The sequence below is a fragment of the Periplaneta americana genome, chromosome 16 (genome assembly GCF_040183065.1).
Source record: "Periplaneta americana isolate PAMFEO1 chromosome 16, P.americana_PAMFEO1_priV1, whole genome shotgun sequence".
Classification (NCBI taxonomy): domain Eukaryota; kingdom Metazoa; phylum Arthropoda; class Insecta; order Blattodea; family Blattidae; genus Periplaneta; species Periplaneta americana.
Genome location: NC_091132.1, coordinates 182,148,453 through 182,170,678, shown reverse-complemented (window position 1 = coordinate 182,170,678; position 22,226 = coordinate 182,148,453). Strand labels below are relative to the sequence as shown.

Here is a 22,226-nt window from a genome sequence, read left to right as displayed (position 1 = left end):
AATTTTTTTTTTTTTTTTTTTTTGTACAGATGGAATTTTGTTCCCCAGATGAACACACAAGTTAAATTATACCAGTGGAAAAAATCAAAAGAATACTAGCAGTTGATGTGTTTTATTTGTGTAAAAATTATTTGCAATAAGGGTCGGAAGTTTAATTTTCATTTACTTCCAAACTCATTTTTATGACATCTCCCCTTACCCAAACAACACAGAATTTATCCCTCTGGCGTATTACAATAGTGTGCAAGGTTTTCGTGTACATTTGATTAAAAAAAAAAAAACCCTCTAAATTCAAACTATCGCACGAAGCGAACGCATGCCAACGTCTTGGCAGCTTGCAGCTTACGTACGGAGACTCGCCGAGTTCGTTGACCTCTTACATCTATATACGAGTAGAGTGTTTTAGTGACGATGTTGCCAGAGTGCTGAAACTTCAAGCTTAATTTTCTAATTAACCGTGCATTTAATCACAAAACGTAATATAGGTGTATATTCATTTACGTGTACCCTATCGTATCTTTCAATCTGCAAGGTTATTTCACTTCTACCTTGTATACACATACATATATGCATTTTACATAGACTTTGTGGGCAGTAAGTATAGAACGTTTGGTTAGTAATAAGAATATATGAGTACGATTCGTTTAACTCCAGAAGGTATTAATTGTTCGAATTCACAAATCTGGAATAGAGAATGTTACCAACAAGGATTGCTGAGCGAGCTTTTGAAACTGATCAAGGTTTCAGACTGTTTAATTATTATTTCCACTCTTCTTAAGTAAATGAAGTACGTATATGTCCAATGTAGTTCCTAAAGTCATTAGTTTACCGTAACTCATCTTTTATTCGATCCTATTCCGTTTTATTCTACCCTCACCATCTCGTAACGAATAGTTAAAAAAAAAAAAAAAAAAAAAAAAAAAAAAAAAAAAAAAAAAAAACTACCTTGTACATTATCGAACTCTTGAACTTATACACAACCAAACTCTTAACGAAATTACTTTTTCTTTCTATCCTTTTACCTCTTTTTTTTTTTCTTACTTTGTGTCTTCATTGAAAACAAATGCATTTCTTCCCTAATATTTCTATTTTTTTCTACATCACACGTTTACGCAACAAAATAAAATCAAATTCATGATCGGTAAATCATGTCATCTTTACATTCTGTTATGTAATCACTAATTGAGGACCGTTTTTGCAAAACTTGCTAACTGAAAAAACTAAATTTTACAGGAGAGACAAAAAACTGAATGAAGACAAATAGGTTATAGGTGCAACCATCACACTTTGACACACTATAATGAAGAGAAATAATTCAATTTTACTAAGATAACTTTAACATCGTGTAGAGGCCTGCTTTATGTTAACGAATCCACCAAAATTCCAATTTTGCAAATTTTGCAGTTAGCAAGTTTTGCAAAAACGGTCCTCAATTACACACACGATATTTCTTAAGAAAGTTTTTGCATTCACATGTGTTCGCGCGCGCACATAAATTCTTTATATGCATGATAAAGATACCGCGTGAACAAAGAACAGTCCCATTACATACGTTTTAATCTCTTTTCCAGCTTGCGTGTTAGATTGTTTTAGTAAGTTATTGCAGAATATAATAAATGCTATTCTACCATTACCATATTTTGCAGTTTCTTCATGCGTTGTCACGGTTTTCCTTGAGCCTTCTACACTACCACCTCTTAATTTTAAGAACGTAAATTAACATGAAATCAAGAAAGAAATATCAAATGTGCAACACCAGACTATCCAAAGGAAACTGGAAGGGGTCAGAACAATAAAAAATGGGAACGGACAGAAGGGGATTGCTTCTGCGGATACCATTTGTTTGGGTATCACGCATGACCTATAGTCGCTCATTATACTCCCTCTGTTTCCAAAGCCACAATAATGAAACATTCCCACTCCGCTGCACTCATGCAAAACAATTTCTCACAGGGCTGTCCAACTTATAAACTCATTAATGAGTACGACCCAACAGCAATATATAACAACAAGAGCAAATGGTCATAAAAAGTCGTTCAACTGTATCGTGAGTGTAACAGAAAAAAAAAAACAAAAAGTTGGCTAAACAGGTTGGAGTGGGCAACTTTTTGTAAACAAACAAATGATAACAACCAGCATCTCTGAGATGATAGGTCTGTACATCCTGTTGAGCTCAATCATTGCAGAACACAGCTTTCTACCTTCGAAGGAATCACATCTTCAAACAAAACCTTAACAGTGTGTTCGGCAGAATGTACATACATCTTTAAACATCAGTATAAAATATCCACTACTCACGAACATGTAATTTATTAAGACGAAACACTGCAGGCCGTATCATTCCACGAGTCCTGTACTAGCCATAGCGCATGAAACTCTTCACGTCATAGCTCTCTCTCATTCTGGCTACAGGACTCCCAAATATCTTGGGTGTTGATATTACGTATCATAAAAGCATTAATATATCCAATAAAAATTTAAATCAGAAACGTAACACGAAGGTATCCCCTTTAGAAGTAATGAAGGCGCATGGGAGGCATGCAGGTAGGGCATGATCTCGACACTAGAATGAGACGATGTTGTAGCACCATACTCAGACTGCGCTTTTACTTCTAAGAAAGACCAGGTACCCGTGCGTTTTTTTAAAGCGCTTCATGCCTTTGCTGCAGCAAAATGAGGACCGAAAAAAACGCAACTAGGTCAGCTGACTGCAAAATGGTGGACAATTAATATTGACATCTATTATTGCAGTAATAAATTTAACCTTAAAAGAACCGAACATGTTAAATAGTTTCGACTTCCATGATAATGACATAGAATTATTATTACTAGACAATTTTAAACAACAATAAACGTTGCAAAAGACCAAAACATGCATTCCGCCATGATGGATCGTGCAGCAAACTCATAAGGCGATGTTTTGATTTGCTGCACGGTTGCTGCAGCGACGGTGAAACAAATGTAATAAAAGAACGGTCTTGCTGCAACGCTTTACGTCTTGCTTAAAAAAAAAACCAAGGTACTCAATGTACCAAGAGGCTGAGTGGACCATAGGACCGTTCTGGAAATTTGTTAATAAAAAAAATCCCGCCACAACCCGAGAGTCCACACCTGTGGAGTAACGGTTAGCGCGTCTGACCGCAAAACCAAGTGACCTGGGTTCGATTCCAAGTCGGGGCAAGTTACCTGGTTGAGGTTTTTTTTTTCCTGGGTTTTCCCTCAACCCAATATGAGCAAATGCTGGGTAACTTTCGGTGCTGGACTCCGGATTCATTTCACCGATTTATCCCTTTCATCTCATTCAGACGCTAAATAACCTAAAGCGTCGTAAAATAAAAAAAATCCAAGATTGAACCCAGGATCTTTTAGTCCGTAGCCAATTGCTATACCAATTGAGTATCCGGCTGTCAAAGAAATTTAACTAAAACTTAATAAAATTACATTCAAGTTAAAAATATCCTATTACACTTTGTATAGGTTCTTAGTATCGCTTTGCCAGAGAAATAAAACCTTCATATAATATGTGTGTGTTTATATAAAACACACTGCGTGGAAGTGAAATAACCTTGCAGATTTCCAGAGTGAATAGCTCATGTTATATGTAACATATATCATATTGGTGGTAAGTTCGTAGTTTTTTTAACCATCTCTTATTGGGTAACTATTGCGAGTAGGATTGTGATTTGTCCACATCTGTATCACGAGTAGAGTGTATTAGCGACGAAGTTGCGGACTGTTCAAACTTCAAATTTAATTTTCTAATTGACCGTGCATTTAATCACAAAATGTAATATAGGCTTTCTATTCATTTACGTGTACCCTATCGTCCCTTTCAAGCTACAAAGTTATTTCACTTCCACCCTTATATATTCCACCGTTATATTTTCAAACTTCACATTTTGGTGTATAGTGAGCAAGAATTGTTTATATTTTAGATAATCGTTTAATTCTATTAAATGTAATAATTAGGTAACTTATTTACATTACTTAACCCGAATTTGTAAATATATAGCCTATTAACTCGTTAATGAATATCTTATCCTCCAGAATTACCAAGTCCTTGAACAATTATGAGCAAAATGCAAATTTATGTTGAGTTCATTATGCAGTATACAGGATGAACCGTAAGTAACGCCATTAATTTCAGAGTGATATTCTTTGAGTTATTTCAAACAAAAAAATCAGCAAATATTGTATTAAACTTTTTGTTTGCAACATCTCAAAGAATAACCCCCTTGAAATTGATATTACCGTTCATAATGTATAATAATGATCTACCACCTCAAAATCTTTGAAAGTTGACAGACGAATATCTATAGTAGTTTATGTTCGCACCAAGTTTTTCGTAAAGTTCAGTGTGGCTGGAGGAAGGCAAAGAAGAACGAACTTGAGGAAGATCAGATCATCTAATAATCTGGCTTACGTTTTTTTCTTCTTTGTTTTTTTTTTCCTTTTGTCACTCTTTCTTCTTTTTCTGGATGGAAAATAAACTAACCAGTCTCTATCCACTAAGTTTAAGATATTTCCAACAATCCCAATGATATTCAGTATGTCTGTGATCGAAATACTCGTATTTTAAATTATTATATACAATACTATATTTCAATATTCACTTATCTGATGGCCCACAGCAATTGAAGATAATTATTGGATATCATTGCAAATTTAATTCTCTCTCTTGAGCACTTTCACTGTGAACTTTAATTCCCAAGGTAGAATATAGATTATTGTTTTCAGGGTTGTTATGCCATAATTTATCATATGGTTAGAAGTACAAGCATCAAGCATCGTGGCCAATCTAAAATATGACTGATATATTAATGCAGAGTTACAATGACGAAATGTAAAAATGGACGAATCCGGTAACTTGCACTTCATGACCTAGAATAAAGAGTTAGTAATACAAAAACGCAGTACAAAATATAATCTGTAATGCAAAATTTACATGGTCAGAATTGAACTCCCACGTGTGAAACTGAATGTACATAATCCAAGTTCAAGCGGACTCATTTCTTACGTTAACTACTGACGGGACAAAACTTCTGACGATGCGGAAAATATGCGAACCACTACTGTAGATCGACTAACATCATCTGGCCGACTCTTCACCAAGTCGCTAAATCCCAACTCGTCATTATCAGCTTGTTGAATTTCTCTCTGGTATCTCCAGTGTTGTCACCTACTCTCGATTAGTGGTCGACATAACCTGATTTTCACCATCCTTAATGATGATTTCATCAGATGTGGCAACACAGTAACTTACGCAATCATGAGAATCATAGTCCAGTTCCAAGTACCTTGGCACTCCCACGCTCCAGCCGGGAAGTGATATGTACTGCACTAGCACTCGATTTTCTAGGTCAAAGCCACAGAAATTTTGGTAGTATAGTAGTCTGCATCATCCCAGGCTTCCAAATGAGGTATGACCGTAAAAAATAAATTAATTGGGTCGCTAATATTAAATTTCTAGTCAAGTTTTTTTTTAGATTAGCCACTGATAATATTACAATGAGATTGGTTTTCTTACTCTTATTGTTATATTTAGATTGGCCGATCATAACATTCTGCGCAGTAAACCAGACAAGTCCATATCAGTATCAAATGGACTTGTCTGGTTTACTGCGCAGAATGTTATGTTCGGCCAATCTAAATATAACAATAAATAGATGCTTCTCTCACCATTTATTATGTCATTAGGTCGTTCATATTGAAATGCACATTCTGATTAATTACCCGAAGATTGTAATAGGATATTTTTTAACTTGAATGTCATTTTATTGAGTTTTAGTTTAAGCATGTTAAGTTTCTTTGACAGCCGGATAGCTCAATTGGTATAGCAATTGGCTACGGACTAGAAGATCCTGGGTTCAATCTCGGATTGTTTTTAGTAGGTAATTTTACGACGCTTTATCAACACCTTAGGTTATTTGATACTGATATGGAAAAAAGGGGTGTATGGGTCAGACGTAGTGCAGGTCCTGTGAAGTTCACTTCTTTTCCTTGTGCAAGTGCACAGAATACTAACTATTCCAAAAGCATTAGTACTGTAATGGAACTAATAAATATATTGTAGTTTAGTTTATTGTACGTGAAAGAGTGAAAAGAGAAGAGTGCATTGTGTTTAGTGCAAGTGCGTCTGAATGAGATGAAAGTGATAATGCCGGTGAAATGAATCCGGAGTCCAGCACCGAAAGTTACCCATCATTTGCTCATACTCGGTTGAGGGAAAACCCCGGAAAAAACCTCAACCAGGTAACTTGACCCGACCGGGAATCGAATGCAGGGTACCTGGTTTTGCGGCCAGACGCGTTAAACGTTACTCCACAGGTGTGGACTCTCGGGTTGTGGCGGGATTTTTTTTATTAACAAATTTCCAGAACGGTCCTATGGTCCACACAGCCTCTTGGTCTTTCTTAGAAGTAAAAGGGCAGTCTGAGCATGGGTTGTATGAGTCGACGCAGTGCAGGTCCTGTGAAGTTCACTTTTCCTTGTGCAAGTGCATAGTATACTAACTATTCTAAAAGCATTAGTACTGTAATGTACCTAATAAAGATATTGTAGTTTAGTTTATTGTAAGTGAAAGAGTGAAAAAAGAAGAGTACATTGTGTTAAGTGCAAGTGTTTGGATATCAGTAAGTGGAGAAACTATGATCACCCATAGAGTGCAAGTATAGGCCATTCGTTATCTTGTGAAACAACCAAATGCATTCGTATCCCGTAGCTCACAGTAATAACTTTACGGTGATAGTAAGTAAGCTAGCTATCTTAAGTCGAAGCTTAGCGAGAGGGGGAAACTTCTCAGTCCACTTTTCCTTTCCCCTCACGCGAAGATTGGTTTTACGAGATACCGAATGGCCTCTACGTGACCAACGTTTTCAACATAGCTATAACTTACGTCAGCATGCATGCAGTTCTCCTCCTGTCCCACTGAATATGCTGAGAAACTGACTCACTCCACATCATCCCTATTCAAATGTTCACGCATAATACCGGCCAAGTATCTAAACACAACAATACCTGTATACAGTATAGAGACTAACCTACAACGGGACCAAGTGTTCAGCCATATCGGCAACAACATTTAACAATCGCAAAACGCATGTAACATTAGATATGCCAACCTACGAGAAATGAAATTTGGGAAATGGGGGAGTTTACGGGACTATCCCTTTCAATAATAATAATAATAATAATAATAATAATAATAATAATAATAATAATAATAATAATAATAATAATAATGGGATGAAAACATAGGCCTAATATTAAATACGAAAGTTATGTGATAACCTATAAATCCTGGAGATTACCGCTTCAATGCGGGAGGACGGAAATCGTGAGCTAATTGCGGGTGACTAACGCATTATCCATGAAAGTTGGTAGGTCTGTAATTTAGCCGCAAATTAACAACAAACCTGCAACAGCGACCTGCTTTCGATACGGCTCGTCCTTTGGATTCCCTATGTGTGTACGCCGCTATAAGTTCCTCACGCAGTATGCGAGGCTAAGATCAAGGCCTGAGATAACAATAGAACAACTGGATTACCCAGTCACTAGAGAAGACAATTACGTTTTCAGCTGGATATTGATTTAAAAGAATGTCAGTAAATACATACAAGAATTTCTTTTTTAGTAATCGTGTGCGAGTAGTGTTTAGGTTTTTCATGTAATCACTAATAATACCCAACAAGGTTTCCAGAGAATTTTCTGAATGTGGAAGTCCTTAGTCGTCCTATAGTGCATAATATTAGAAAACTGAGATAGACTGGAAGTGTACAAGAGAAAAACCGTAGGAGGTAACGATATGTTTTGACTTAGGAAAGCCTATAAACGATGTAACACTCATTTTTAATCCAATAACAATTATTGGTGGTAATGATACGATTATCTTGCAGACCGCATGGCGGAAGCCTGTAGTGCAGCTGCAGACAACGAAAGTGGGTAATTTAACGTAAGTTTATTTTTATTTTAGTAGGTTATTTTGCGACGCTTTATCAACATCTTAGGTTATTTAGCGTCTGAATGAGATGAAGGTGATAGGCCTAATGCCGGTGAAATGAGTCCAGGGTCCAGCACCGAAAGTTACCCAGCATTTACTCATATTGGGTTGAAGGAAAACCCCGGAAAAAACCTCAACCAGGTAACTTGACCCGACCGGGAATCAAACCCGGGCCACCTGGTTTCGCGACCAGACGCGCTAACCGTTACTCCACAGGTGTGGACTTTCACAGAAGTGATGTACTGGGTACAAAAAGCATACCATGAAGCACATCTTAATGACATCATGTCTATGCTTACAAAAAAACACACTTTAAATTATTTTTAAAAATATTATTAATAATTAAAGCGCATATAGAAATATGTAAAGTATAATTATTTTTCAAAATATTACTAATATAATTAAAGCGTATATATAGAAATATGTAAAGTACACAAATTTCGGTAATTGGGTAGGGGAGGCCTACCTTTTATGTAGGCCTAAGTGTCGTTTTTCCGCTAACTTTACCTCACTGGAAGTACTACATGTTGCTTTTGTGTAATTTAATCGGTTTCATACTGTGTTTTTATTTTCATTAAGCGCCGGTAAGGTTTTCGAGGTCGACAGTGTACAAGCGGGAGGAGGGGATGCGTCTCTCCCCAATAAATACAAAACTACATTCCAAATTAGGTTCAGATATGGCTAATAGATTACTTTGTTAAGTAGAACATAGAACTGAAGTTGGCTCGAATCTCGGCTAAGTCAAAGATAAATGTAATTTGTAGGTATAGCCGCGTCGCTGTTATTTTTGGCACAGTTCCTTCCGCTTTGTTTACGTCTTAAGTTCGTCGCATTGTTGCACATTCTATATATCTGCTTGCCGTCGGGTAGGACAGTATATTAATTATAAACAGCTATCTACTATATGAGTCATTCCACGTCAAATCGCACACAATTATACAAATTTTGACCTTCGTATTTCTGATTGCGTTTATATTTTTTTTTACCAACTCTATGGGTCTAATAAACCAACAAGTGTGTTTTTATTTCCTCCTAGGTCCACATGTTTTTAAAATATTGCATGCTAAAATTCGTTAAAAATGTCGCACAATACAACATTAAAAGCGTCATATTTCTGAGGATATTGATGTTAAAAATGTTTTGAAAAATGCATTTAAAAGCTTAATGTACTGTATTTTGTTAAATATTTACTAACTAATTTTAATATAATTATTACAAATATTTTTTTATGATTCAAATTTTAAATGTTAGATATCAATGTGAAATAGCCGTATTAAAAATCTAAAAAAAAAAATGCCTACTAGGTGCACTGAAGTGTTCTTAATAATTCCAGAAAAAATCACAATGGGATCTCCAATAGTTTAATGAAAATTTAGTTACTTACGAAACAATGTGTAGCTCTCTGTGCAGCATCAGTGGACGGAAAGAGTAGAAGCACGCTGGGAGATTTATCGGCGCTGGATAATCGAGTGAACGTTGCAAACATTACACCCAGTACGGATCAAGTCACTCGAGGAAACACTGCTAATTTACTTGTTATGATATCTTCAAATATTTGTACATTATGCTTTTTAAACGTTTTTCATTCACACTACACTTTAAATTTTCATTCGCCTACTTTCTTTCTCGAAAGAAAATTGTTTTACTAAATCTTCAGTTTCTGACAACGGGGTGAAAGAATGTAATAATTTTAATGTACCAGTTATTGGTTTTAGATTGTGGTATCTGGCCTGCAAATTTTCAGTGTGGTTTTTGTGCTTATTCAATGGACAAAATATAAATGACACGTTAGAAATATTTTTTGTGACCAATCAGTTTTTTTTTTTTTTTTTTTTTGGTGTTGTTATAGGATCTTGTAATAGGCTGGCTCTCGTGGCAAGTCTTTTAACAGTTCCTCCAATGCCATCACATGGACCTTTACCATGCGACGTTGCAATAAAGTGTCATTCGGCGCTAATTCCTTAATAGTCTTCATGTAAGCAATTATTTTTAAAATTCTTTTTGTTTTTGTATTGTGAACTTGATCCATCGGAAAAGTAGATGATTTTTTTCATATCGTTGAATTCTTGGTTTAGGAAATTGATTGCTTAGGATTGAAAAAAAGTGAAAGGAATCTGTGTCATGTTTCATGCTTTCTGAGATGACAACAATACTTTTGTGACGAATTTCTGTATCTTCTTTTAAATATACTACGAAAGGATGTATTGTGGCTCGGCATTTGTTCCAATGCACACCTTGTACTGAATCTTGCATTACAAATGAATAATTTTCAGAAAAGTCTGCAATAACTATGTAATTTTCAGGTTGTACATTTTCTATGCATTCCGTCAAAAATAAAATATGACCGACTTTTGAAGGGATGACGATGCATCTTCTACATCTTCTTTTACTTTTTGAAACTTTTCACAGGGGTATCGTTTTTGTTGTTTTCTTTTCTTGATAAGGGATTTGACATCAAACTCTTGCTTAATTCCTCAATATTACTGATTTCTAGCGCTGTACCCATATAACTGCTAGAAGAAGAACTGGGATAATCAGTTTCTCTGTCCGCACTTTCATTTGATTCATGTTTATTAATATCACAAGAACTACCGGCTTCACATATAATTTCACCTGACCTATCCAGAAGTTGATAGATTTTTTACGGAAAGAATCACATATTCGCACATTCAAAGACTCCTTTAAATTGAGCTTTATCAATAAATCGCGACTTAAGCGTCTTAGTGTACTTTTCTTTTTAAAAGCGTGATTAGGAAGGTCAAATGTGTTTAAACACTTGTTATACATTACGCAATCTTTTCTGTCATTAATGTTGTATAGAAGTCACTCCACTCCATGAAATCCGAACCCTGACTGATTATTTTTCTCTTCTATATTTTGTCTCCTGCCATCTGTTTACTGTCATAAAGTTTACTGCCTTACCCAGCCTCGCTATCGTTAAACACTTGGCTATATTACAATATAAACATACAGCATTGTGAAGGGCTCCCCATCTCAGCTGAGCTGACAATAATAAAATAACTTTAGATAAGATATTTACTGTTCTTTAAGGTAGGTGTTTTGTAGTGTGGCGTATATGCAACGGGGCATTTCGTAAAACTTTCCGTGGGCAGCCTTCTAGCCCACGGCCACAAGCAGTTCATTATCTGGGGATCGCGAGTGCGTGCATGCCTCCGGAAAATAAATTGTTACAAATGTATGTGTGCAGATCCCACATTTCTAAATGCAGTAGTTTACAGATAATACATCAGGGAACAAGTCTATTTTTTTTTTTTTCAGATTTTTAACTTGGCTATATAGGCCTAATATAGTAAATTTGCTTTGAAAAATATATGATTAAAAAATTACGCCAAATTTTAAATTTATTTGTGATAAGCCTAAAGTAATAAAAAGTGTTGTATTTAGTCTTTCAAATGCGCCAAACCGAAAATCTCAATTATATGTAGACGCAGAGTTCCAAGTGAGTATTTGTAACAGTGCGCGCATAATTTGCGTAATTTCAAATAGTCATAACTACACAAATAATTAATAATATAAAAATAAAACAATACGGGTCTCCTTGTTTGATGTCTGGAATTCATGAAAAAAAATTCGACCATTTACAAGAAGGTCGTGTTTTATTGCTGTGCGATTTGACGTGGAATAACTCATATGTGACAATTGAAATGTATCACTTCGTAAGCAGCCTGTAGGACGTGGACTACTTGAACCACTAGTTTGCTCAACATATTGTGCTTCATGTAACTGATTGTGTTCTAAGTCCAAGTGTACTTCGAATCTGTCCCAGAATGGCTGTATTCAGTAAGAGAATTTGTAAGAAGAGGTTAAAAGGATAAATAACTTCCCTATGGGTGGTCACAGAGATCCAGTATCAGAGACTAAAGACATACTATTTTCATAAAAATTCACACACTGTCTTGAATATTACACTTATTCTGCTTACAAACGCTCACTGGGTCAAATTAAATGGTCCTACTGAATCGCACACAAAGCATTGTAAAATGGGAATGAAATAATGACCGTGAGTTGAAGTAAAGGCTGCAGACCAATAATATAATCAATTTGTCTAATAATGGACTATGATAAGAAATAAAGACATTTTCGTACTTAAATGAATCATAAACGTATGATATAATGTTTCATTTCACCATTATTAATAATAATCTCTACTGTAACTCCGCAATATTAAAAGAAATATTAGAGACAGAGAACGCTATCTCCAGTTGCAGTTTTCTACACCACCGATAAGTTGGAGACAAAGAATACTAAGGCTAGTTAAAGCTGTTTGACTCATTATTTTTAAAATGCTAGAGCGTTAACTCCAAAAAATTTTGAACTACTGAAAATAAGAGAATAGCAAATTAGTGGTCGAAACGTAGGACATTTACTTTTCTAAAACTACTGTACCTTTAACTCAAAAGTCGATTTTTGGAGTTAACGTTGTCTGACTCTAAGCCCTCGAAATGAATCTTAAGCAGTCACTTCCCTCATTGAACCATAGGCCTAACAATTGAAATTTTTATAATAGCCTACATTCATAATTACCCTATACAGCATCTGGAAAAACTTGGTTCTCTAACAATTTTCTAATCCATGACAAATCCTCAGTCTCATTTTATCGTCACCAATTCTACTGATGACAGTCATACAGTTCAGCATCGTTAAATTACCGACTGAAAAAAATCCTCTTGCTGTAATATTAGTAACCGGTTTGGCTAAGATCACCTAAATATTTTTTAAAGATATAGTATGCACTATTTATTTTCCTCCTTTACTGAAGTTTAGGAGAGAGGAAGAGAAGGCGGCGGGAAGTGATGAAGAAATGTCAGGAGCTACTTTGTCTAGTAAATAGCATTTGTACCTACCAGTGGCGTACGCAGAATTTTGTCAAGGGTGGGGGAGATATTAAAATTGTTTACAATTTACAAGATCGGTATTTTAAATGTTGTGTATTATTATTATTATTATTAAAAATATGAACTGTCAAATTAACAAAACGTTAAACGAACGTTTCACAATAAAGTCAGAACTCAAACTAACGAACGGGTGAATATCACTCTTAAAATGAGTTTAAAATCGGCAATACATAATATTTAACATCTGCACTGCAGAAGTGTCAAAACAACCTTTTCAATATGTTTCACAAGTTAAATTTCATATTATACGGGTATCGGCTTCGTTTCATTACAAGGTCGGTACTAGGCGGTAGATCTCTCTAGAATAAAAATAGCATTGTTATAATTCGAATGTGCCGCAGCACCAAACACGGGGATTATAGTGAAGGAGGGATAGGAGGACTATGCCTTATGTCGATGTAGATTTTGTTATTCTGATAGTGAAAAAAAAAAAATAAATAAAAAAAAAAAAGGAAAACGATTATGGATAAAAAATATTCAGATCAAAATTTTTTTTAAAGTTCAAAGGGGGGGGGGGGGAGTCAAAACCGGAAACTCCCCTTTGCGTATGCCCCTGGCACCTACCTACAATCCCTGATCACTTACTTCAATGGATAAAAATGTTTCAGTGATTTAGAGAATAAAATTACACACAAAGTAACAATGGACAATGCAACTCACTCATTTTTCGTAAACGATGAAAATGCGTACTGAAGTCAAAATCTTCAAATCGAATTATTTTATCCATAACAAACTTTTATATTACGTATAAGGGCTGCATAAAAGTATTAATATTTCATACACAAACTCTACTATTCACCAACAATTTCTTCTCAGATTAAAAATAGGCAGTAGGCCTACATCTCACTTGACGGTATGTGTCAGAGGAAAAACAATTGTTTCTACACATCTGAAGTCTGATTAGTATAAAATGTAGCTAATCGGCGATGTATGCAATGGAGGGGGAAATAAACTGGCCATCCTACCCCATTATCTCCTGGCCTAGTTGCCTCGTAAGTGGTGCCTTGTTGGTATCACTTGTGAGATTCAGATCTATCTTCGGACAGTTGACCAAACAACAAATAGGCTAGCTTCTAAAGATAACTTTTGTTCACATTAAATTAGCCATAAATCAGGAAGTAATGCCATACTTAGTTCTTCGAAGTTCTCACACAAACGCCATAAAAAGCATGTAGGTCTACATACATGGTTGGGGGATAGAACTCATGTATCAAGCAGTAGATAGGTAGATAATTACAAAAATGTAGGTCTTTAAGAACAACTATTTAATAAGGCATTTATGTGATTCCATCACAACACTACCTATTTAACACTCAAAATTTTTGGGTACCCCTGTTAAGTGATGACCTCCATACTCGATGTCCATTTTGTGAATGACTATAAAACAGATAATTTGCTTCAGCTGGTGCATGTGAACAAAGCAACCTTGAAATTCAGTTAACTATAGAGTAGAGGTATAAACATTAAAATTATATGCATGTTCGTATGCACTGCAATCACGACCAGAAAATGACCCAACTTTAATGTGAATTTCAAATATGCAAACACCAAACAAAATCCCTATAGGTACAAAAATCAGCACTGCGATACAGTGAATTAAGAAATATCCTACATAGGCCTATAACGCCTATTTGCACATATTTCTTTAACAGTGGATACCTCCAGATCCTGAATGTAAGGACAAGGGCACATCCAGGCCTGGTGTTGAGTCGTGCTGACACAACGTCAAAAAATCCCAGTTTGTCAATCTGTTTAATGTTATTTTAAAAAAAGCTCAGTGACAGACGGGGTATGTAAATCCTAAACTCATACACAGACAAGGGAAGCTATTAATCTCTTCATTAATATAATTACTATAAGATAACATCTACCGGTACCATGTAACTTAAACAGTATTACTTATGAGCAGGTCCATATGCAGACAAACATATTAATATATAAAGCAGATAAAAACAACAGTCTTTTATTTTTAATTCTCTCCATGCATTATGTATGTTGGCATTTCACCAGTAAATGCAGTCAGTATTGTAGAATTTGACCTCAGTTGACCCAATTTATAGCATGTCTTTGTCATGTCATCAATTCCACGCCCCCGGATGCCATGCCAAGAAATTCTTAATATCCTTAACCAATGTCAAAAATTGTAACTGTTATTACTAAAACATATAAAATTACAAACAATGCATTAAAGCAATATCTTCAAAGCAACTAACCTTCATTCACACGGCCTGGTTTGGGCAACGTGTCCGTACTTGCCTGTGCCGCTTCAGCCATTTCTCCCATTCCCCGGATTTCGCACTGCATTTTAACGTTTTACGTGCACTGGAAAACATTACAAAACATTCGCAGTCTTACATATATATTTCTGTGATACTACTGCGTTTATTCAGCATACGCTCTTTGTTTCCAAATAACTCAAAACTAACACTGCATAACGACTTCCGCTGTCATCTCCACCCCTCACATAACCCCACCACCCAGAAAATACCAAACGTAGACAGCGGCGTGAACTCCAAAGCAAACCAATTGCTCCTGATCATTCACAAATTCCAAGATGGTGTTCAGATCACGTGATTTGTGACGTTACTGTTTATGTTGATTGCAACGCTATCTCTAGAGTAAAGTTAAAATCTGTACTGTTGGTAACAAAGACGCAACGAAATCAAAGCGACACCGCAACAAACAAATATATCGGATCAAATAAATACAGCAGACGAAGTAAACGCAGGAAGGAGGAAGTGTGAAAGTGAGACTGTAGTAAGAATTAACCTGTACAGTGTTACAGATTAATGATTCCCCAGATTAATAGCATTTTCAATAATTTGTGATAATACCAATGATATGAAATACGAGGAACATTAACTGACGAAGCTGAACTTTAGTGTGAACCTTTCAAGTAACTACCTTTTTCTGTGTGTGATCTGTGCTAACCTTCACATTTATATTTCAACAGTGTTTTATATTTTAGTTCTACCTTATATTACAGTGCTATCATACAGGCTTGAACATTTATAAGACTTTCTTCGAAAGTTGTTGGCCGAAACATATTCATTATAATTTCTCCAAATATCTTGGGCTTTAGGGCCTGTATGAATTTCCTTCTGAAGGGATTAACTTAAAATTGACGTGTTTATATTTATAAGCAACTGAATCATGTCGTTAGCTGATGAATTATTGGCAGATTTAGAAGAACAAGATCAAGATGATGTCAAAGAACAATATATGGACAGTGCAAAGGCACTCGACATTAATCCAAATCCCACTGTCATGCCAATGGAAGAAGACATAAAAATTACATCAATAAGGGAAATTGCAAAGCTACGAGATTCAGAACGATTGAGGAACATAATGGACCAGATTGATAATTATAGTGTGAAGCCTCGTAAAGCAGAAGACATTGTGGGACCAGTGGAAGCAGATCCTGAATATCAATTAATTGTTGAGGCAAACAATGTAGCTGTAGATATTGACAATGAAATAGCAGTGATACATAGATTTACTCGTGATAAATATTCTAAACGATTTCCAGAGCTAGAATCATTAGTAGTTGGACCATTAGAATATGTTATGACTGTTAAAGAATTAGGTAACGACCTAGATAAGGCAAAGAATAATGAAGCCTTACAGCAAATCTTGACACAAGCAACAATAATGGTTGTGTCTGTTACTGCCTCGACAACACAGGGTCAACTGTTGACAGAACAAGAGAAAGAAGATATATGCGAAGCATGTGATATGGCAATTGAAATAAACAATTTTAAACAGAAGATATATGATTATGTTGAAAGCAGAATGGCTTTCATTGCTCCTAATTTATCGATAATTGTAGGAGCATCTACTGCAGCCAAAATAATGGGTGTGGCTGGCGGATTGACAAAACTATCGAAGATGCCAGCATGCAATGTTATGGTGCTCGGAGCTCAAAAAAAAACTTTATCTGGTTTCTCTCAGGTATGTAGAAGAAGAAAAATGTAATCCGGAAGGAGACTTAATATTATCTGTTTTGTGCAGTTAGGCTATAAGTATTGTTTTTCAAGCAGTAATGTTATCGAATTGGGTTCTTATGGAAATCAAACTAGTAACATCTCTTGGGAAATATTTACATAATTCGACGTTACTGATGTCGCTGGATTAAAGAAATGTCTGAAAAAATTGACATGAAAAACATTTAAAATTAAAACAACTTTAATCACTTTAAACTAACAATTCACTGAAACGATGGTAAATATTACCTTCAGCAGTCGCAACACAATAACACTAAGTGACAGGAGGCTGAGGACTGTAACCTTGTTACAGTCCGTTAAATGCGGGGATGAATAAGTGAAGGAGGCCGAGTTATCACTGTGACAAAGTTGGAGTGGGTTAAGTTACGGGATAGCTAATTAACAGGAGGTCGAGGACTTTGATAAAGGTAAAGTGGGCTAAAAGAAGGGCTAGTTAAGTGACAGGAGGCGAGGACTGTGACAAGGTTAGAGAAGTGCTAGATGAGGGAATAGCTATGTGACAGGTGGCCGAGGACTGTGTGTGACAGGGTTGTCCTCATCTAATCCACTCCAACCTTGTCACTTAGCACTATTGTGTTGTGGCCGCTAAAGGTAATGTTTACCTAAACAAGACCCTGTCTGACCACTGCTAGTGTTTAATCATGATATAAGCAACTTGGGTTAGCCGTAATAGTTGCTAAAAACAATGTTGTCACACGCATACTGGAACTTCATACAGAACATTATCTAGAGAAACTTTAGAGATTCTGGCTTTCAAACCGTACATACCTCTCTCTAGACATCTCCCAGATTGTAAACTTTCCTTTACTACTTATGTTAGATAGCCATCTTATGTATACTTGTCCACACCTGTAGAGTAACGGTCAGCACTTCTGGCCGCGAAACCAGATGGCCCGGGCTCGAATCCCGGTCGGGGCAAGTTACCTGGTTGAGGTTTTTTCCGGGGTTTTCCCTCAACCCAATACGAGCAAATGCTGGGTAACTTTCGATGCTGGACCCCGGACTCATTTCACCGGCATTATCACCTTCATTTCATTCAGATGCTAAATAACCTAGATGTTGATATAACGTCGTAAAATAATCCAATAAAATAAAATAAGCATATGTATACTTTGTATATTGTCAAGTATCTGATCTGTTTATTTTTATTTATCATATGTTCATCTGTATCAGATTCAGGTAATTAGGCCTATGTCATATTTTTTTCCTCATAAACTGGGCATATTTAACTTTACTGCTACTTAGCTTTCTTCTTACGATAATTGGAATTCTAGAAAATTGAACATATTTTTATTAGGCTATCTATTGTGGGTTGTCCCAAAAAAAAGAAGACAATGTTATATTTTCCCAAGAAGTTTGTTCTCGAGTGTTATGTTCCATGTGGGCCTACATGTACTAAGACACATGTGAAGTGAAGATACAAAGCTTTTATATTTCCTTAATCTTGGCACTAAAAGAAATTAACTTGGTCAGTAAGAACTTACTATGTTCCAGCCTCATTTTATTCCGGGAAAAAAGAACTGTACTCAATTTTACAGGAGGCTGCTTGGTCTTCAATTGTTACATGATGTAAAATCCCTCCTTTTTTTCTGAACGTGAAACAGGTTGAGCCAATCTATAGGCTAGTGTGTCATTCCAATGACAGAATTAACTTAGTTACTGATAATTATGTAGTAGATTGCATGACACTGAGTGGTATGGATTATTTACTTTATGAATATAATATTTGCTTTTTCATTTGCTCAGGTAACAATGCTGCCTCATACTGGCTTCATATACTACTCAGACATCGTTCAGGACACACCACCTGACCTACGACGCAAGGCTGCTCGTTTGGTTGCAGCTAAAAGCACACTGGCAGCTCGAGTTGATGCATGCCATGAGAGCTCAGATGGTCATGTGGGACAAATGCTTAGGGAAGAAATAGAAAAGAAACTTGACAAACTGACAGAGCCACCTCCTGTGAAATTTGTAAAGCCCCTGCCAAAGCCAATAGATGCAGGTAGGAAGAAAAGAGGTGGAAAGCGTGTAAGAAAAATGAAGGAACGTTATGCCATGACAGAATTCCGTAAACAGGCAAATAGATTAAATTTTGCAGATATCGAAGATGATGCATACCAAGAGGATCTAGGTTACACAAGAGGAACAATTGGTAAAACTGGAACTGGTCGGATACGGTTGCCACAGATTGATGAGAAGACCAAGGTATGTTTTTTGTCAGTCTTTCATCTACTTTAAACAGTGGGTGTATCATGTATGGACACTAAAATTTTGGAAATTTTAGGCATATCTTAAGTTTGATACACTTATAGTTACTTACAAATGGCTTTTAGAGAACCCAGAAGTTCAATGCCACTGTCACATAAGCTCACCATCGGTCCCTATCCCTCAAATCTATTTTAATATTTTCCTCCCATCTATGTCTCGGCCTCCCCAAAGGTCTTTTTGCCCTCAGGTCTATCAAAACTAACACACTATACACATTTCTGGATTCACCCATATGTGCTATGTGCCCTGCCCATCTCAAATGTCTGGATTTAATATTTCTAACCCTTAAATTGACAAAGTATCCTATAGGATACAACAGGTTAATAGGCTATATGCTATAATTTTAATAGAACAATAGAAAAAAAATTGATAGGAAAATTAAAATTTCACAATACTATAATATTGTACAACATATAAAATATGGACATTGCGATAGTTGTTTTCTTTACAGTATGACAAGGTTTAATAAACTAGTGTGAGAAACGAAGTTTTGCCAATTTAAGGGCTAAGTATGTTAGGTGAAGAACACAAGACCACCTGGATGTTCACTAAAACATCTTCTGGACTCTGTCTAGCTGGAACCAAAATGAGTCAACAATGGCCTAAATTCATGTTTGGAATATGATGAAGAATATAATGCGTGCAGTTCTGCATTGTGTAACTTTCTCCATTCTCCTGTGGCTTCATCCCTCTTATCCACAAATATTTCCTAAGCACCTTATTCTCGAACATTCTTAATATCTGTTGCTCAAATTGAGAATCCAAGTTTCACAACCATACAGAACAACCAGTGATATAACTGTTTTAGAAATTCTAACTTTCAATTTTATTGAAAGATGATGACAAAAACTTTTTAACCAAATAATAGCAGGCATTTCCCATATTAATTCTGCATTTAATTTCCTCTTGAGTGTCATTTATATTTGTTACTGTTGCTTCAAAGTATTTCAATTTTTCCACCTTTGCTTTTATAGTTAAAGTAAATTATTTAGATTTGGGAACAATTGAAGAATATTGTTACAATTAAAAAATATTCTCCAGACAAGATATATCATTCAGCTGTTCTCGACCTACCAGTCCCTGCTTTGCACACACTTTCTGTAGAGATCGAAGTCTCAACTAAAACTGACTGTTTATGAACAGAGCAGAGAATAAAGTAGAGAATATGAGAGTAGGCACAGTAAGCTAATGAGCTATATTAAATGTAGGGCTAAATTGCAGGCTCTTCAAATGAATAATAAAGTAAAAAGAGGGAGGAGGGAATGAATTATGTTTTTTATAGCATTTCTTTACATAATTCCAATTATCACTTTTATCATATGTTTTACCACATTTTATGTTCTTCACTAGGTTCGTATCTCGAAAACACTCCAGAAAAATCTTCAGAAGCAGCAACAGGTATGGGGTGGCAGTACTACGGTCAAGAAACAAGTGTCTGGAACAGCTTCCAGCGTGGCATTCACACCACTTCAAGGATTGGAAATTGTTAATCCCCAAGCTGCCGAGAAAAAAGTGAATGAAGCCAATGCCAAATACTTCTCAAATACATCAGGCTTCCTTAAATTACAAAAGGCATAGAAAATGTGAAATATAATAGTGCTAGTACTAATACATATAATTTTGTATCAATTTGTGACAAGTACACAAATATTTGTCAGACTGTTTTCTTTATATCACAGATTGTAATGTACCTTAAGTAAAATGCATCATAAGAGTATCTAGAATGAAAGTAAGATGATATAATATTAAATTTTATTAAAATGTTTCCTTCTTTGCTTAAGAACTGATGTATGTACTCTAGTAAGAATTCTCCAGAAAACATTGTGTGTCAAATTGTATCAGTACACTGTTAATAAAGATATAATTTGTTTCTAAATTATTTTCATTGTTTGAAATTCTAGAATCTTAATTTGATTCCCTGTTTCTGTTAATAATTTCATACTCATATAAAAAACTATAGAAGTAAAGGAGGTTGGGGGGGGGGGGGGATAATAAAAAAAATCTATCCCATTGCAGGCCCAAAAGCTGAGAGTGGTAAAATGCCAAGGTTTCCACTTCATGAGACAATCTGCACTGAGTAGTAATAGTAGAGATATCATTCTTACATGCTGGTCATCTTTGGCCCCAAGGAAATACCTTAATACTCATTTCTGTTAGAGGCTGAATGAACCCCAGTGCTGTAATGAGATTGAAGGATTAGGTCAACAGGAAAAAATTCGATGACTCCATTGGAAATTGAATCTGCAGCCTTCTGGCTTGTAGTGCAAACTCTTAACTGTGATCCTGTCGTATGCTCAAATACTGTAGAAATAATACTGTGCAATAACAACATAAAGCTAATAGTACTGATATATAAAGTCCTTCATAATGTCTACTTGCTCGAAATACAGTAGAATCCTTTGTGTCCGGCAGCTATGGGACAAAGCTAGTACCAGATAACTGATTTTGTCGTTTAATTAGAAAATAATTTTATGGGTTATTTAAAAATATATTGATACACCCGTGCAGAGGTGTTGTGATCTTTCAACTGCTGTTTTCAAACCTACCTAGACCACAAACTGGCTATCTCGGAAGCTTTAGGGACCGAGGTCTTAAATTAACTGATCCTCCATTTGTTGAGGGGACAAGAAATTACGATTACTCACATAATAGCTGTTTGTGCAACCAAAACAGCACATAACATTGGCATTTTGTGATAGTGTCACACTCAGTATGTATACTCCACATCTATATAGCATATAACAGAAATCTGTGAAGCAAACGCATGTTCTTGTCTTCTTTAAATATGGCGGCCTTTGGTCTTACTTCCCATTGTGAAGTTAATGAGATCTAGATGGGTATTTCTTTGTTTCGTTTGTGTGCACAACAATACTGCCATCTGTTTCAGGCATCTCATTAAAAAGTGTAGGTCGCTACTTAAATTTGTAACTCATTTACTGACTCTTATTTTCGTCTTCATTTTTCTTATTCAAAAGTTTCAATATTTTGGAATTTCCAGTTATTTGAATGTCAGATACAAAGGATTTCACTGTAATATAT

At 35.7% G+C, this 22,226-nt stretch overlaps 2 protein-coding genes across 4 annotated transcripts in view; one reads left to right on the top strand and one right to left on the bottom strand.

Annotated features, from left to right (window-relative positions):
• The window catches only part of LOC138692177 (coiled-coil domain-containing protein 50), a 65,086-nt gene extending 49,625 nt beyond the window's left edge, over positions 1-15,461 (bottom strand). For 2 of the 3 annotated variants that reach the window (XM_069815229.1, XM_069815231.1), the window contains exon 1: positions 15,129-15,439. In XM_069815229.1, the coding sequence (XP_069671330.1) occupies positions 15,129-15,219 (91 nt within the window). In that variant the 5' untranslated portion in view covers positions 15,220-15,439. Of the gene's footprint in view, positions 1-15,128 lie in introns of all 3 variants that reach the window. The other variant, XM_069815230.1, reaches the window with a different exon arrangement.
• Positions 15,462-15,575: 114 nt separating this feature from the next.
• Positions 15,576-21,066, top strand: Prp31 (pre-mRNA processing factor 31). Its single transcript, XM_069815228.1, has 3 exons — positions 15,576-16,866; positions 18,666-19,124; positions 20,538-21,066. Exons 1-3 carry the CDS (start codon positions 16,069-16,071, stop codon positions 20,763-20,765), a joined length of 1,485 nt encoding a protein of 494 aa, XP_069671329.1. The 5' UTR covers positions 15,576-16,068; the 3' UTR covers positions 20,766-21,066.
• Positions 21,067-22,226: the final 1,160 nt, after the last annotated feature.